We start from the raw sequence: 19,590 nt of genomic DNA, 5'->3' as shown, positions 1-19,590 counted from the left end.
CTAGAATGTTCCAACACCAACAAAAAATACACATTCTTGTCCATACTCCTGGGACATATACTAAGGGAAATAAAACAAACCTCAACAAATTTAACAGAAGTAAAATCACTCAGAGTGTGTCCTCTAACCACAATAGAATCAAACTAGAAATTAATGATAACAGGAAAATCTCCAAAAACTTGGAAACTAAACAGAACACTTCTAAATTATCCACGGATCAGAGTGAATCTCAAGGGAGATTTTAAAAAAATATATCACACTGAATAAAAATGAAAATACCACATATTAAAATTTGTGGGACTGCTAACGCAGTGCAATTTAATTTAATAAAGCATAGAAAATCATATCACTAAATGCTTGTAATAGAATAAAAGAAAAAGTCTTAAATTAATAATCTAAGCTCTTACCTCAAGAATCTAGAAGGTCAAATAAACCCAAAGCAAGCAGAAGGAAATAATAAAGAACAGAAATTAATGAAAGTGAAAACAGAGAAATAGGAAAATTTCTTCTTAAGATTTGACACCTTTTGGATACCTTTTGCATGATCCATAAAGGGAAAAAACTGATATATACCACTTCATACTCACCTCTCCAGGCCAGAAAAATCCATTGTCATTTATATACACATCTTTAAAGCCAATGTTAGATATACCTGCAGACTTATACACTTACACACACACTCTGATATCCCTAGTTGTGTGTGTGTGAGAACCCCCAACATCTGGTGGGGGACTTGAGGACAGGAGGCTGGCAGGTCAGCAGGAAGGGCTTCCTCAAAGCGAGGCAGGCACTGAGAGCATCGCTCAGAAGGGCACAGATCAGGTAAGTCATGACATCAAATAAGCAAGTGCGGCAGGCTTAATTAAGGCATGTCATGATTAACATGACCCAACATGCATAATTAGGCACAGGAATTGGTAAGAAACGTGTGTTTTGAGAGTATGAAAGCAAAATATAGTAATTGGAGGTACAAGAGTTCACAAGAACATCCAAAGACCTTTTGATGAAGGAGGCTCACATTTGAAGCTTGGGAACAGACAAATATTGATTAATAGAACATGTATAAGTTATGGGCAATATTCTGGGTGTGGAGCTAGGAATAGCAGAATAAGTGTAGTCAAGAACAAAAGAGCAACAAACGGTACAAAACTTTCAGTTATAAGACGAGTAAGTTTTTTTTAAACTAAAGTACAGCACAGTGACTGTAGTTATAATAATGTACTCATTATAAACTTTACATTTGCTGAGAGTGGATCTCGTGTTGTCACATACACACACAAAGAGGAAACTAAGCAGTTTTTGGTAACCATTTCACAATGTATACATACACCAAAGCATCACAATTCTTTGTCAAAAATAAACAAAATGTTTTCTAGAATACAAGGTCAGAAATGATATCTTACAAATAAATGCCTAGGAAGTCTTTGGGACTTTCCCGGCCCCAGGAGTGTCTGAGGCTGTTCTTTTTCCAGAGCATCTTAAAAAACCTAGCAGCCCTTGGGAGCAGGAATCCTAGAACGTTAGAGCTGGAGTTAGGGACCACCAGCTCTCCCTGCAGTGTGTGTTTAGGTAAAAGAACCCAGGTAAGAGGCTAAGTGGTGTCCCAAGGTCCTGAAGCAAGTTTATAGCAAAGTTTAAAGCCCAGACATCCTTAATTCAAGCAAACTCCTTTAGCACGTGGAATTAGGTGGTCTTTACTTTATATGCTAGAAATAATTAAAACAAGTGGTTTTTCTGCCCTTGGAATGGGGTGGAATTGTCTTCAAACCCCTACACTATGACTTGCAGTGGTAGTCCAAAGTGTGCTTAAAGAGTTCTCCAAATTTCCCAAGTTTAGGTGGATGTCTAATGCTCTCCTGGCTGCCTTTTCTAAGGAGAAGCTTTCTAGGGTGCTACCTTTCCACACTTACAACTCCCCAGTACTCACAATATCCATCCATCATATTAGGCGCCTCCTCCCACAGATTCAAGGGAGCTACCTTAATTACATATTTAATTTTTTAATTGGTTTCTAGATATGTCAACTTTTATCATTGGTAACTTTCATCTAGTAATTGTTTAGAAACTAAAGGCTGACATTAACACACAAACTTTAACTACATAAAATAACCCTTGCACATCATGGGTGTCCCTTGGGCACCTGGCTGTGATGTATGGTATAGACATATCATAGAGATCAGTTACATTCCCTGTAACACTGGCCAGAGAAGAGAAGCCTGGAGGATCTGGAACTAATGAGTGACCGCTTTAAAAATCAGTTTAATGGTCACTGAAAATAGTATCTTATTTTTAAGTAACCTGCTAAATTTCTGCAGAATCAGCTTCCACATCATGGTTATTCTCTCAAGCCATATAAACAAACAATCCTTATAAGGTAATATTAAATGGCAGTTGTTATTAATATCTATTTTTTTAAATATATTTTATTGATTTTTTACAGAGAGGAAGAGGGATAGAGTGGTAGAAACATCGATGAGAGAGAAACATCGACCAGCTGCCTCCTGCACACCCCCTACCAGGGATGTGCCCGCAACCAATGTACATGCCCCTGACCGGAATCAAACCTGGGACCCCTCAGTCCGCAGACCCACGCTCTATCCACTGAGCCAAACCGGCTTTGGCAATATCTATTTTTAAAATCCATGAATGTCATGTATGATGCAGACTAAGTTGTTGCACTCATGGTGTCCTTGGTTGTTTGGATTATTATATGAACATCCACATATTTGGTCTGCCCCCCATCCACCCCAAATATATCAGCTAAGCCACTACCACTACCACTTTTCTAACCAATTTTAGACTTGGATGTATTTGTTGAGAATTACAATGTATTGCACATCAGTACCATGTTATATAGGTGGTTACAGAAAGTGGATGGCTCTGGAGTAAGATAATAATTTACTATAATTAAACAAAGATATATTAGAAAGGAAACAAATAATAATCACAGAACTTCCTAAGTCCTTGAAGGCAATAAAGAAAACATGAGTCAGAGACCATTGACTTAACAAATGGATGACTTTATTCAGAGAAAAGGACAATAATGGTATTTACTTCAGACCATCCAGGAAAATAAGCACGCAGACTTATACAATACTTTGGCTTAAAAATTATTCATAATATTGATGTTAATCCTGATGTTTAAAGAATCAGATGGGACATAGATGTCAAAAACAAACCATAAAAATACAAGCTTGCATAGATGAGTTAATGTAGACATGTAAGTGGCATTTAAGGGAGGCTTGAGCACTGGAGAGTCCAAAATGACATTCCCACCTCAACCTCCCAAAACACATGGAAGTCACCAGCACCATGTTTCTCGTTTTCCTTGATGAGGTCATGAGCAGGAACGACTTGTGCTGTGTGAAGGTGAATTAAAATAGAATGTTTCCATCAGCCTAGTCCAGACGGGTGAATACATACCCACCAGTTCCCAACATCAGTCACCTTTAAGGCATTCACAGAAGAGTCCCTCACAGTTTTACTGAATCTCTAGATAGGCATGTGGTTTGAGGTGGCCTCAGGCAACTGTCTTTCCTCAAGGTTCAGTTCAGCTCCATGGAACAACAATTTTAAAGCTGACGTTCCCTCTGGGGCTTGGATACAAACTGACCAGCACTTGTGATAACATCACGAGTTTAAACTTATTTACATTGCAAATGTCAAAAGGTTTCTAATGAAATGAATCTGAAAATGCCTTGGTACTGGGCAGGCTCTCTCTCAAAAGAGCACTCTTCCAAATTGTAAGACAAAGGACAGCACCACCTCACATTTCCTGAGCAACTTGATTTATATGAGCTCTCCTGTACTTTATAATTCAGCACCTTTCAAAATATACTATTGTGCTGGGATGGATTCTTTGTAAGGAAAACACCATTCCAGAGAATTCTCATTTTGGATCATCACTTTTATATGCTATCTTCCCACTATACCTCATCCTTATTTACAATACTTCATGAAATAAATATTGGGTTGCCCTGAAGAGGCAGGTGAAAAATACAGCTATTTTTGAGGAAGGGCATTGGACTTTCGGTTTACAGCAAGAGTTGAAGTTACAACCTCAGGGACTTCAGAGACTAATTCAACCAGAAATTCTAAAAATATCCTGACATCAAAAACCCTCTTACTAAATTTAACAGCTAGAAGCTGATCTGAAATTCAGTGCAACAAAAACATATCCCAAGCATATGATGAGTAGCAGGATATTCTCAACTTCTTTGCTGTTCTTAATCATTCCTCTTTTGTGAAGGAAATGTCACTCAAACTATCTTTTAATTCTTCTATTCTTTACACATGAACCTCAGCAATAAGTAATGGGGCACTGAGTTATTCAATTAATTCTGTCCTTATCTGAAATGCTAAAACCAGTATAGTGCTGGCTCCTTATGCAATGAAGAGGTATTCAAAAGGAAAGGGACATTTCTAGTTTGCTGAAAATACACAAATGCATATTAAATCTATTAGGAATGTGTTTCTAGGCAGTTTTCACAAATTTTTAAGGGAAAGAGTGGTTTTTAGGACTAGGTATTTCCACAAACCAACATGATTATTTAGATGATTACGTGTTTGTGGTATCAGAAATAACCTTTAAAAAAAACTCTGGTGTCTTCCCTACGATAGCAGAAGTCTTCCTGGTAAATTTTCTGTTATAAGTAATAAACCAGAAGATTCTTCACACCAATATATCTCCAATTTCAAGTAAAGGTCTCTATTTTGTTCAGTTTTCTCTTTTTGTTGTTAACGGTATGCATTTCAATACATAAAAGTGTTGATGAAATTCTTATAAAACAATAATGAGTTGATTTTAATGCATAATAGAACCTTTAGAAATACCTTCTACATAGTCATAATGGGAAAAGACAGTCAACTCCCAATTATTCAGGAAGTGATAACCTGAAGGATCTGCTCAGGAACTTCTCCATCTCCTACCAGCCTTTTTGATCATGCCACTACTCATCCACAGACAGAGAGGCAACTTGAAATGAAATGATGTATCTACCTATCAGTGTATAGGTTACCCTAGCTCAGTGGAAGGAGGTCCAAAGCTCCTGATGGCAAGAGTGTTTGGGGATCACCTGTGAATTTTATATCTCAATGGAGAATTGACAGTCATTTATATGCTAAGAAGTACAATACTCTGACCTCAATTGGAATCAAATTAATTTAAGGCAATACTGCTCCTCAGACATTGCTGACATAAAGTGCAGGTCTCATCAGAAAAGTGACTGTAGAAGTGAGATTGTCCCAGTTTACCTCATCCTTCTTAACTTCTCCACAATCAAATTTCAACATTTCCAACAACAGTTAAATGGCAAGCGCAACAACAGCCTTGACCCTTCCCTGTAATGATCAGGGAGCAAAGGTTCTTCCACCAGGAATTTGGATGACTCTGTGCCCCATGCAGCTTTATCAGGACAGTCTCCAGTTTGCTTCTCCCTTCCCATATTACCTATTATGGGCTAAGGGGAAAACAGGATTCTATCAACAGGAAGATAAGCAGTTATGGCTTTAAGACTCACAGGCACCACCAAATGTGAGGAGAAAATGGGACCATTTATCTAGTCACTTCTCTGACTAAGAGCAGTAAGTAATGAACAAAGTACTTTAAAAATCTGTTTTTTCCTTTTTGCTAAAAGAACAGGTTTTTATTTTTTATGACTGTTTCTAAAAAGCCAATGCTATCAGAATATGGCACACTATGTACAGGGGAGTCTACCTGATCAGTGTTCGCCTCCCACATGACCATTCCCTACACAACTGCTATTTTCCCAAAAGGGAAAGAAACCTTTGAATGCAAGTTCTATTCTGTTCTGGTCCCTCCAAAAGCTGATTACTCAGCGGTCTTGTTCCTTTACTTGGCTGAAGATCTTACAGCCAATCACCACAGTTACCTTTTAAGGAAATTACCACTGAATAAATAAATCATCTTGATATTCCCCAAAGTAATTTTTATACAAAGGCAACACTCATTAAAAATCAAGGCTCTAAAATGTTAACCACTTACGTGGTAAACTGAATGCACCATATTATAACAGATGTTTCCAAAGAACAAGTTGGCACAAGACAAATTTAAAGAATATTTGACAGTATTAAAGAAAAATAATTATCAGTTAAAAGTTAATTATTTTTAAACCAGAAAATCCTCATATTGAGGGAAAGGTATGGTCAAAGTCAGCAATGCATATTCATCATCCAAGTTCGGTTTCAGGCCACAGTAGAGAAGAAAAGGGAAAATGGGTCCAGTTCATAATTTTCTTTGTAAGTTCCATTGAACACAAGGCCAAATATCACCCATTTTGGAATATGTTGATCTAGATCCAAATGACCACTGCCATTCTGAGAAGGTTTTCCTCCTGGGAGCAACTATTCATTATCTTTCTCTTCTAATTCACGTGTTTCTATAATCAGAAGCCATACAGTCTTTCTTGCCACTCATTAGACTGTTCATTGCTGGTTATTGTAAAGACATTTGAGAAACAGAAATTCAATGGTATGCAAAGTGCCTTTCTAAAAATCTCAGTGTTCTCTTAAAGTGAGTGTAGCAACTGTCTAGTCTCCCAATAAAATAATATGGCTGAAGATGGTTTGACACTAGAATCAAAAATGTTTTTTCAACTCAGACCATTTAAGCTGACCGTATCTCACTTTGCCATTAGGCAATGACTTACAACAAGTTAGGCTGGGGTTAGGGGCTGTTATCTGTCCAGTATAAGGCTCCTTAACACATTGTGCTCATTCAGCAATACTGGTGCTAACAGAGCCTGGCCTCCAGAGAACAGAGGTATAGAAACAGAAAGATTTTCCAAGGCCAGAGCATTTGTTTACATCACAACATTAAAGCATGATACATTGTGGGCCTAAAAATTAAAATCGTGTGTGTTCCAGCAGTAGGAACAGGAAAAAATAAATGCTTCCACATTTATACAGAAATGACAAAGTGAAAAGCAGAGAACACAGTGAAGAAGGTTTGGCAGTTCCTTAAAAATACCATTGTTAGTTGCTTTTATAGTCTCAAAGCTAATTACATTATTTGAATGAGAATAAGAGGATTTAGCTGGTTGAGTTTGATTTCTGTCTCCTTATTCACAGGGAAAGAATTACTCTGATATGCTTTAAAGAGTATTTGCTTTACAAAAAAAATTAAGTTAAATTATTCTAAAATACTAATCATTTAAAAACCTTTAAAAAAAATCAAATTTTCAATACAGATCTTGAATTGGGTGTCACAAAGGAAATACCACCTTTGGTCACTCACTAAGACAGTTGAAATACTAACATTCTGGTTAAGTGTTAAGTGGCCTGACAGTTTTGAAGGAAATATAGCCAGTTAGCATTTCATAATAATAAATACAACTGAATAAAGTACATGAGAAGCGAGAGGAATGCAGAATTTAAAAAGTAAAACTGATCATTGCATGATATAAAAATAAACATTTATAAAATAAAAATATGGCAAATGATATTGCTCATTTGCTTAATTATAAAATAAAAAAACACTTGTGTTTTTTTTCTTTAAAGCTACCATAAAAACTTTTAAAAACATGAAGCAAAATCACAGGGCAGACAAAAAAACATGTAAGTCAACAAGGCCTAAGCTTTGGATATTGAAACCACCCTCTCTGCAACTGGACTTAAGGCCAGGACCCCATTTTGTTTGCCGTTGGCTAAATGAAGGCTTTTTATTCATGCATTTCATCATGGCCATTCAAAGTCCTGTTATTTTGCCTTTCCCAGTTTCTCTGAAGTTAACTACCTCCCTTAGGGTTTTGTTTCTTTATCATTCTCCTCAAAGTTAACTCTTAGATACATTTTGCCCAAATTCCTACAATCCAAACACTTTCTGAAACTAAAGACCCTTCTCAAAATGAAACACCCACATCCACTCTCAAAACTACTCTTAATAGCTTCCTGAATATTGCCTGACTTTAAAGTCAATCTGGAAAGATAAGGCAAACTGAAGGCATTTCCCAATGGGAAAAGAATGGATTATGAACTTTTTTTCTAGTCACCTACACATTTCTTTCCTAAACAAAAACTGTACTATAATGCAAAAAACGTCAGATTCATACAGTGAAAAATTATAGGCAGTCAAGTTGAAAGGATATTATATATATATATATATATATATATATATATATATATATATATATAGTGTGTGTGTGTGTGATTGACATTTGTGTTAACTAACTAGTATAGGAAAATAAGCATTTCCATAAGGTTTGAAGTTAAACAAAGACTATTTCTTAAAGAGGAGTTTAAAGGTCTTATATAAAGGATCAAATGACCATATATGATTAATGATGTGTAGAACTAAATATATGCATAAAGAAGTACTTTATTAATTTTGACTTGATATTTAAAATTTATTTATTGAGAAATACATAAAATATTTTTGAAGTTGTCAACAAATATTGCTATGTGTTTTAAGCAAGAGGAAAACTTCGATCTATGGCCAGAGAGAATGATGAAATCATCATTTATAAACACCTCTTCCCAATTCCACTTGCCTTGGCTATATAAAAGAATGTAAAAATAAGAGAAGGGATAGAAAGTTTTCATTTTTAGTTGACTTTACACAGACCTGAGTTAGGATATTATAGAATTAATTTTTTCCAATTAATACTAATCAATGGGCAATGCCCAGAGGCTTCAGAATTCTTGACCTATTGATGAAGCAATAGCAAGAAAGTGTTAGAGGAGGACATCTAGGTCAATTTTCCCTGGAGGGTGTATATAAGAATCTGCAAAACTTCTATAGTCCTGATAGAGTAACACATTTCAATTGTTCCAGGTATGGTCTTTTTAAAATACTTTATGGTTGTGATATTTTTTTTTCTTTTCCTAAAGAGTACAAAAAGCAAAAGGCTCTTTCAATATATCATATACTAATAAACCCCAAAACAACTGTTTCTTACACTCTTCTATTCTGCATTTATCCAAACATTGTTTTATTTACCTTTATCATTATCGTCACTAAATTCTAATTGCCAAATAAAGCGTATCCCTAGATACCAATATTGCATACCTAAGAAAAAATGGCATTTTATAGACCTCTTAGATACTATATCCATGGAAGTATATGCAGTGTAAAGGTGGTCAATATTCAGAAGCTAGAGTTTCTTGTACTGCCCAAGTGATCAGAAATAACCAAAATATTTTAAATGCATTAAAATTATTTATGGTCAGAAAAACACTTGAGGATAAATCCCAGGAGTACAAACATAGGAGGAAAAAATAAATGTGGAGTGCATTCTGCATCATCCAGTAATATTTGCTACAGTGAGTCCGTTTTCAAGGCAGATTCCTAGGTTTTTACTGCTTATAATGGAAACCTGGGGAAGAGAGAAAAAAAAGAAGAAACAACATTAAGAAAAAAAATCTTTGAAAATAAGCAAGGGGGTGGGGGCAGGCGGGGAGAGGTCAAGGGGGGGGGGAAAGAAAAAAAAGTGTGAATATATTTGATCTGTAACAATATCTTATGAAAAACCACAATAGTTTAAATAAGTAGTGTTTACAGATAATTTAATAATGTTATAATGTAATTCTTAGTATTTGATTCATTGCTCAGTGATTTACCATTGTGCAATCAATAAACATAGCTTTGTGGAAAAAAATAAAAATAAAATAAGCAATTTACAGATTCAATGCAATCCCTATCAAAATACCAATGGCATTTTTCACAGAACTAGATCAAAGAATCCTAAAATTTATATGGAACCACAAAATATCCCAAATAGCCGCAGCAAACTCTTATTAGAGAAAAAGGACAAAGTTAGAGGTAGCATACTACCAGATATCAAACATATTACAGGGCTATAGTAATCAAAACATTATGGTACTGCATAAAAACAGACTTATGGATCAATGTAACAGAATAGAGACCCCAGAAATAAATCCATGGCTATATGGTCAATTCCTCTATAACAATATTGGCAAGAATATATATTGGGGTAAAGACAATCTCTTCAATAAATGATGTTGGGAGAATTGGACAGATAAATGAAAAAGAATGAAACGACATCACTTTCTTATACCATATACAAGAATAACTTCAAAATGGATTGACGACTTAAATGTAAGACTGGAGACCATAAAACTCCTAAAAGAAAACATAGGCAGTAAATTCTTTGATACCATTCTTAGCAATATTTCTTTTGGATATGTGTCCTTAAGCAAAGGAAACAAAAGAAAAAAATAAACAAATGGGACTACATCAAAGTAAAAAGGTTTTGCACAATGAAGGTAACCATCAACAAAAAGACAACCTACTGAATGAAAAGATCTTTGCCAATGATGCATTTCATAAGGGGTTAACATCCAAAATATATATTATGAAAGTCAAACAACTTAAAACCATGAAAACAAATAATTCAATTTAAAAATGGGCAGAGGACCTGAACAGACACTTCTCCAAAGAGGTCATACAGATGGCAAATAGATATCTGAAAAGATGCTCAACATCACTAATCATAAGAGAAATGCAATTTAAAACCACAATGAGATACCACTTCATACACTTGTTAGAATGGCTATCATCAATAAATTATCAAACAAGTGTTGGCAAAGAGGGGAAGAAAAGAGAACCCTCATGCACTGTTGTTGGGAATGCAGATTGGTGCAGCCACTATGGAAAATGACATGGAGATTCCTCAAAAAGTTAACTACCACAGATCGAGCAATTCCATTTTGGGGTATTTATCCAAAGAAATCAAACCATCAATTCGAAAAGACATACATAACCTTATATTCACTGCAGCATTATTTACAATAGTCAAGATATGAAAGCAAACGAAGTGTACATCTATAGACAAGTAGATTGAAAAGCTGTAGTACATTTATACAATTCAATAAGAAATCTCACCATTTGGGACAACATGAGTGGACCTAGAGGGTGTTGTGCTAAGTGAAATAAATCTGACAGAGAAAAACAAATACTATATGATTTCACTTAATGTGGAATCTAAAAAACAAAGTAAAGTAGAAACAAACTCAGATATCCAGAGAACAAATTGATGATTGCAAGATGGGAGGCGGGTTGGGAGATTGGGTGAAAAAGATAAAAGGATTAAGATGTACAAATGGGCAGTTATAAAAAAATAGCCACAAGGATTAAAGTACAGTATAGGAAATATAGTCAATAATATTTTAATAACTCTTCATAGTGTCAGATGGGAACTATACTTATTGAGGTGATCACTTAGTAAGTTAAATAAATGTCTAATCACTATGTAGTACACCTGATACTAATATAGCATTGTATGTTAACTATAATTAAAAATACTTTAAAAAGTAAAAAATTATAAATCTTGAAACTCAGTTTTTCTCCCTGCTTGGGCAAAATTATTTATCTTTATTTCTATGCATTTCAAGTGAATCACATTTTCTTTGTTCTTGATTATAAAATATTTACATAAGGAATCAATGTGGTAGCCCGGCCCATGTGGCTCAGTGGTTGACAGTCAACCTATGAACCCGGAGGTCACAGTTCTATTTGTGGTCAGGTTGCAGTCTTGATCCCCAGTGTGGGGCGAATGCAGGAGGCAGCCGATCAATGTTTTTCTCTCATCATTGATGTTTCTGTCTCTCCCTCTCCCTTCCTCTTTGAAATCAATAAAAATATTATTTTTTAAGAAAGAATCAATGTATTGTTTTAATATTATGTACTAAATATATGTCAAGAACAGAAAGACACCCCTTAAAAAGTAATACAGGTTTATAGTTTAAGGAAAAAAGAAATCATGAGCTACTTCCCATTAAACCAAGTATAGTAAAAAGGCCACCAAAGAATGGGATTGTAATTTATACCTCGTTTTGATAAAGTCCAACTAATCCTATCTTTTAAATAATGTCTTATGTCTTATTTTCAACATTAGATGATTATCAGAATGGAGGGGTTGGGGGCAAAAGAGCTTTAAAAAATACCAATGACTAGCAACCTCCCTCCCCTTGAAATTCTGATGTAATTAATTTAGAGTGGCACCTACACATTGGTATTTTGTAATGACTGCAAAATAAAAAAAAAGTTAAAGATGTTTGGGAAAGTTAGATTTGGAAAAGGATAATAAAAACATTACCTAATAAATCTCTGAAGAAATCATAAGAAATAATAAACATCAATATCTAGCAAGTCGCCAAAACCGGTTTGGCTCAGTGGATAGAGCGTCGGCCTGTGGACTGAAGGGTCCCAGGTTCGATTCTGGTCAAGGGCATGTACCTTGGTTGTGGGCACATCCCCAGTGGGGGGGCGGGGGGTGCAGGAGGCAGCTGATCGATGTTTCTATCTCATCGATGTTTCTAACTCTCTATCCCTCTCCCTTCCTCTCTGTAAAAAAAAATCAATAAAATATATATTTTTAAAAATATCTAGCAAGTCAACTGCAATCTGCTTTCCATATTTTACTTATATGACTCTGACAACACAAATACTATTAAAATCGCCTCCATTTTTAGATGAGGAAATTAATGTAAGAAAGTACTTATTTATCTCGTTTTATGACTATCTTAAAAATACACTTTAGTGAATGCATATGCTTTAAAGAGCTGCATTCAACCCTTTCAACCATTCCTTTCATTTTAAAGATCTGGTCCAACTTAAATCTCATATTCTTTCCTCATTTTCTTTGTCCCATTTTTCTTTTGCATAAGTGTTTTATGTGCTATGTGTATACATGTATGTACTTTTAACTCCAATAACTAGAGTTTTGGGCCGATGGGAATAAAAGCTAAAACAGACAAATCCCAGGAAATCTAAATGGTGGCCACAATTACCCTTTAAGAATCTGATGAAAGCAATGAAATCTCTCTGCAGGAGAATGAAAATACATAAGAAAACCTTGATTCAATTTAAGGTGTTTTGTTTCTGTATTTTTAAAAATTATTTTTAATAAATGAAGAATATTATAATGCTCTGCGGAGAGGAAGGATAACTAATTTTTCCACTCTAGTGATCTATAACCCAGCATTTGATTTTTCCAGTATACCACAAGGATTACTTAAAAAAGATCCTACACTTGACCATATATATTTTTCTTACCTTTATGAGAGGACTCTGATTTTGAGAAATGACGTGTGGAATAAGTGTAATCCAAATCCTCAGCATCTGTCATGGCAGGTGGTGGCGGCCTGGAGGAAGGTCTGTATTTAGAGATATTCTAAGCACTGGTGACTACAATTCTACTGCTCATTGGATCACATGGTAAAAACATTTTTGGTACAAATGCAAAGTCAGAATGTTTGAGAATTCTCACTTTAGTTCCTGGCCAGTTGCATGATCTTGGATAAATTATTTTATCTTATTGTTCCTTTGTTTTTATGCACATAGTTCAATAAAAATGCGTATTTTTGAATACCTAATATGTGTGAGGCATTGTGCTAAGGACTAGAGAAACAAAGATTAATGTGATGTGACCACTGTCCCCAATGAAAAATTTATTTTGTTTTGGTAGGTTTTACAAAGAAAAAGAGGAAGACAGAAAGAATAGAAATGAAGAAAGTAATAAAGAAAGATAAGGAAGGACCAGGGAGAGGGGAAGAGAGGGGACATTATTTAACACACAAAATTTACTACAAAATTCTTTAAACCACTAGGTGGCAAAGTAGAGCTTAGAGAAGGAAAAGGCAGTCATATATTGGCAACTTTTCAAGTCAAAAGAAAACATTGGAAAAAACATTGGAAAATTTGTACTGCTCTAAACTTTTTATTATTTTAATCATGTAACACAGATTTTTGCAAACATTTGGCTTTATGAAGATGAAGAATAGAATCTCTTATTTTCCGTTGTTTTCCAAAAATATACTCTAACGTTGCATTAAAGCATGGAACTACATAAGGTTAAGATTTGTCAACATATAACCATGTTGTAGGGATTTTGTGAACTAAATATACAATCTGGAAGGCATAAGTAGTCTGAAGTTTGGAAAGTTACAGTTATATAGGTACAATGGGCTCTGTCATATAAAAATAAAGGCAAGTGTTTTCAAATGTCTCACCCTGTCCCAAAATGGTAGGCCTCACCTGTATATTCAGTATCTATAAGAAGTCAGTATGGGATGTAAACTTATATATACAGTTAAGGACTCCACTATGGATTTTATATGAATACTAGAAGCCCGGTGCACGAAATTCGTGCACGGCGGGGGGTTGTCCCTCAGCCCAGCCTGTACCCTCTCCAATCTGGGACTCCTGGAGGGATGTCCGACTGCCCGTTTAGGCCCGATCGGCCTAAACGGGCAGTCGGACATCCCTCTCACAATCCAGGACTGCTGGCTCCCAACTGCTTGCCTGCCTGCCTTCCTGATTGCCCCTAACCGCTTCTGCCTGCCAGCCTGATCACCCCCTAACCACTCTGCTGCCAGCCTGATTGATGCCTAACTGCCCCTCTGCCAGCCTGTTTGCCCCCAACTTCCCTCCTCTGCCCGACTGGTCACCCCTAACTGCCCTCTCCTGCAGGGTTGATCACCTCCAACTGCCCTCCCTTGCAAGCCTGGTCCCTCTCAACTGCCCTCCCTTGCAGGCCGGGTGCCTCCCAACTGCCCTTTCCTGCTGGCCATCCTGTAGTGGCCATCTTGTGTCCACATGGGGGCAGGATCTTTGACCACATGGGGGCAGCTATATTGTGTGTTGCAGTGATGACCAATCTGTATATTACTCTTTTATTAGATAGGATAGAGGCCTGGTGCACAGGTGGGGGCCAGCTGGTTTGCCCTGAAGGGTGTCCTGGATCAGGGTGGGGTTCCCTTGGGGCGTGGAGCGGCCTGAGCGAGGGGCCTGTGGTGGTTTGCAGACCTGCCACGCCCCCTGGCAACCCAAGGGGAGGCCCTGGTATCTGGAATTTATTTTCCTTCTACAATTGAAACTTTGTAGCCTGGAGCGGAGCCAAGCTTGCTGTTCCCTCCGGGCGGCAGCCATCTCTGTGGCAGTTAATTCACCTTCTACAATTGAAACTTTGTAGCCTTAAGCGGGTGAGCCCGGCCAGGGTGTGTGGAAAGCTTTGCTTCCCCTGTTGCCGCCGGCAACCCTGGCCTGCTCTCTCAAGCTCCATTCTGCCGCCATTTGTTTGAATTTGTTTACCTTCTATAATTGAAACTTTGTAGCTTGAGTGGAGGCTTAGGCCTGCAATGGCTATGGAAAGCTTGGCTTGCTCTGTTACCTGGGAAACCTTGCTCACTGTGGCTGTAGCCATCTTGGATTGGGGTTAATTTGCATACTCGCCCTGATTGGCTGGTGGGCGTGGCTTATGTAGCGGAGTGATGGTTAATTTGCATATTACCATTTTATTAGAGAGGATATCTCAATTAACTTTTAAGCTAAGCCTGCATAGTAGCTGTCATACACATATTTTTGAGTTAATTAGGTAAGATGAGGTAAATGATCTGTCCAAGTTCACACAACTGTGAAGTGGCTGAGACAGGGCTCAAACTCACATGGACTTCAAAATCAGTGCTCTTAACCACCATACTATGCTCTGCCACAGAAGTGTGTATTATCAGTGGCTGTGTCTTCATTCAAAACTACAGAGAAAAATAAAATACCAAGTAGTATTAACACTATAAAATCCTGTAGTTAAAAGAATTTGGAACTTGGGTTGAAACTTTTTCCAATTACAAAGTGGTATAATTCATTCAGATTGCCAACTGGTTCCCTATTTCTTTAGAAAGAGTAGAAAATCTTATAACAAAGAAATTGACTTTTGACCAAAAATGCTGCAAGCTCTGAGACTCTGCATCCCCTCTGCTACTCTCATTGCTGCACTGAAGTAAACATCTTGACCTAGGCAGATCCACGTTTTTCAATCCTTCAAACCATTTCTTTCTATACAAATGGCTAAACTTCTCTACTATGACTAATTTTTTTAAATCCACTCCTGAGGACATATTTTTATTGATTTTAGAGAGAGAGGAAGGGAAAGAGAGGGAGAGAGGAAGGGTGGGAGGAAGGGAAAGAGAGGAAGGGCGGGAGGAAGGGAGAGAGGAAGGGAGAGAGGAAGGGAGGGAGGAAGGGAGGGAGGAAGGGAGGGAGGAAGGGAGGGAGGAAGGGAGGGAGGAAGGGAGGGAAGAAGGGAGGGAGGAGGAAGCAGGGAGAGAGGGAGACCAGTGTGAAAGAGAAACATCGATTGGTTACCTCCTTTATGTGCCTCAACTGGGCATCAAACTGAAACCTTTTGGTGTACAGGACAACACTTGAACCAAATGAGCAACCCAGCCAGGAATACCATAATTAATTTTGAAAGAGGAATCCACAGATTCTAACCAGAAAGCATGCACTCTGATATTAGTTGCACAGGTAGTGCTAAGATAATAGTGCTAAGATAATAGGCTTTAATTTTTAACTGGAAACATACAGGTTATATACAATTCTTCATTTTTGTTTTGTCATATATATATATATATATATATATATATATATATATATAAAATCTTTGTGTAAATGATATTTAAAGATAAATGTTCCTCTCAGGTCAAATAAGATTTCTGTTTGACTAGTCTTATGTAACTTTTCACTTATTTATAAGAGCCATTTTTAATACATGTTCATTTGATTATTTATTCTTACAATATGCCAAATATTTTTAAATGTCTACTACAGTCCAAAAACTTGTTTTCAACTTTAATAAACCTTCTTAATGGCCATTCCTGATTGTTCTACATTATCTGCTATAAAGTTATTATTGTTCTAAAGAGCCCCTGGACTTTCAAGATGGCAAAATAACCCTAAAGATTTTAATTCACTAGACTAAAAAAGCATAACAAACCACATCTAAGGACCTAATGAGAACAGATTAGTTAGCTGTTATTTTACTTGGATATTTTAGGGATGTAAATAAAACTAAACCATGTAGTACTAAAATCTGCTTAAAACATTGTTTGGCATGTGCTTAAAAGCTACAAGAATAACTTATTTTGCGTGATTAAACTACACTACTGTTGCTCTAAGAGCTTTACAAACCTGATAACATTTTCTAAAGGGTATTTATCTTTGGAAGGCCTTGAGTTTAAAAATAGAAGATGGCTTTTAAAGGTCACTAAATACATTCACTTTAAGGAAATTAGCCGAACCGTTTGTGGGCAATAAAGGGCAACAACAGTGTATGTTTTCAGTGTAATAACTCTTACATTTTAAAAATAAATATATTATTAAAAATCAGCACCAAAATTCAAGGTTCTAATAATTAAAAGTTCTCAAAATTTCACATTTAGTGTTATTGTCTTTTTATATGTCATGTTCTCTACTCCTATTCCAATCATATTTTCTTTTGAAAAGCAACAGAAAGAAAAAAGAAAAGGTTGCTTCCCCAGAGACCTAGAGGCTGACAACTTGAGGTGGAAAGACAGCAGCTGGTGCATTATTCTGACCTAAGACTGCTTGAGAGAAGTCAGAAAGTACATATCCCATAGCCACAGTCATTTGACCTGGTGGGATTTAGAACAGTGTGCAATGACTCAAGGAGTATTTGCCTAGGATGCTGAGACTCAACACAAAAATGAATTTAAGTATGTGTAAATGTCAGGGCCCCACCAATGTGATCATGAACCTCAGTAAAAAATTAAAACCTGAGATTTTACTTAGGCAACAGTTTAACCTCGTCTCTTCTTAGCTGAGGGCATCAGTTCAGTGAAGACAGAGGCAAGAACTGGTCCTAACAAAAAGCACATCCTTCCTTTCTATGCCCCAGCTTTGGTGAAATTCCCTGTCTTTCTGATTTGATTTGTTCAAACTCAATTTAAAAGACTGGAAACAAAAGTCTGAGAATACCCCCCGCAAGACTTGATATCACCTCAGATCCCGGATCTCCTCTCCAAAGAACAAACACGCCCCTCAGGCAACAACATCTCCTCACTCATGGAAAAGTCAGGTGCTCTCTCACAGCTGCGGGTATCAACTTACCGTGCAGGCCTGTCATTCTTAGAGCGGTGAGGTTCATCACTGTCTTTTGTCTTTGAGTGTGCTGATTTAGCTGTTTTGGGCTATAAAAAAGAAAGAAAAAGAAGAACACATCCAGTAAACAAAGAAAGAAAAAGATTAGGTTTAGATGATATCTAAATTATGTCACACTACTCTCCTTTAATGATTTCAGGTTAGTACTTACATTCAATAGAAGAACGTAAAATATTTTAAATACAATCACTCAGAGATTAAAACAAAAACTTATAGTCACAAAGGTATGTTGGAGGCTATCAATGTAGTCAGGTGAGTGGGCTAACTAACCTCAGGTGAACATGCTCCCCTATGGCTGTGCCTGGCCACCCATTATTAACAGTATAACTACACAGCAGCTGACAAGAACTGGAGGGCTCCCACTCTATGGAAACTAGGTTTGTGCTCTTACCCTTATTTCTGAACACCTGACTTAGGGATGAGATTTCCAAGCCATAAAACGAAGGCCCATTTCATGGCATTTTTTCCCAGAAGGAGAACTGTACCAGTGCCAGTTAAAAAATCTAGACAGCACAGAAGTTCTGATACTTGATAGAAAAGTGGCCTGCTTCTTACTTTCCTGATTTATAACCCTTAAAAATACCTACTCCTTCACAGTCAGGTTAACAAAGAAATGGAATAATTCCTGGGCAATTATTTGTGGCTTAATTAATGGACAAGCATGTGGGAAGCTTTCTACTAAAAATGAAATAGGTTAGGAAAAATCCTGAATTCCAAAGAGGGTAAAAGAAGGAGATAAATATAAATAATTAACATGGAAATAATCCTGTCACTTGCTTTTAGATTGACAACTGGGTAACTGAGCAACAGGAAATAAAGCCATACTATTATCATGTTTTCTATATCTTCTTTTCCTCAAGGCCAAGAATCAGACAGGACCTGAGAACCAGGGGAGGAATTTGTGAGAGAGAACAGGTGGATACACACCCTCACTGCATCCTTCTGTCTAGTACAAACTCCCTCCCTAGAAAGACTTTACCAAATGAACTCTCCCCCTCCTCCTTTGTTCTTCCATTATGCTTTCATCAGCCAGCATGTCCTTGTATTTGTTAGCTGTCTACAGTCTGTCTCCCTGTCCACATTCTACATTATCGTGAGGAAATATATGACTCTGTCTCTCCCTCTAAGTCCAAAGGGATATTTTGCACACAGTAATAAATTTGTAAAGTCCATTAAATTGAATTTGCAACCACCATATACAACAATTAGATTACTTCATAATAGGATGAACTGAGGTCACTGACTATTTTGCCTCCTAGTTCTGAAATAACAAGGGGAAGGTAACAGCTCAAGCTCATGCTAGACAGCTCTTGCACTGTGACATAAGCAATGATTGCTGGTGATGTCTGTCATCAGAGGAAGGGAAACAATCCACACTAATAAAAGGGTAATATGCTAATGAGACCAGACATCTTCCGGACATCCTTCCGGACAAAGCCACAGTGGCAGGGGCCGAGGCAGAGGCGGTTAGGGGCGATCAGGCCTGCAGGGGAGAGCATTTAGGGGGCAAACAGGCCAGCAGGGGAGGGCAGTTAGGGGGCGATTGGGCCAGCAGGGGAGGGCAGTTAGGGGGCGATTGGACCGGTAGGCGAGGGCAGTTAGGGGGCAATCGGGCCAGCATGGGAGGGCAGTTAGGGGACAATTGGGCCGGCAGG

At 37.2% G+C, this 19,590-nt stretch overlaps 1 protein-coding gene across 2 annotated transcripts in view; it reads right to left on the bottom strand.

Moving 5' to 3' along the window:
* Positions 1 to 8,137: 8,137 nt before the first annotated feature.
* Positions 8,138 to 19,590, bottom strand: part of CCDC50 (coiled-coil domain containing 50) — a 71,376-nt gene continuing 59,923 nt past the window's right edge. Inside the window, exons 10-12 of one of the 2 annotated variants that reach the window (XM_079766668.1) lie at positions 17,885 to 17,964; positions 13,034 to 13,122; positions 8,138 to 9,332 (exon numbers count right to left, since the gene is read on the bottom strand). In XM_079766668.1, the coding sequence (XP_079622794.1) occupies positions 9,313 to 9,332; positions 13,034 to 13,122; positions 17,885 to 17,964 (189 nt within the window). In that variant the 3' untranslated portion in view covers positions 8,138 to 9,312. The remainder of the gene's footprint in view (positions 9,333 to 13,033; positions 13,123 to 17,884; positions 17,965 to 19,590) is intronic. The other variant, XM_079766669.1, reaches the window with a different exon arrangement.

The sequence above is a fragment of the Cnephaeus nilssonii genome, assembly GCF_951640355.1.
Source record: "Cnephaeus nilssonii genome assembly, chromosome: 3".
NCBI lineage: Eukaryota > Metazoa > Chordata > Mammalia > Chiroptera > Vespertilionidae > Cnephaeus > Cnephaeus nilssonii.
Note: the sequence above shows the minus strand (reverse complement) of the source record. Positions and strands in the feature narration are given on the sequence as shown.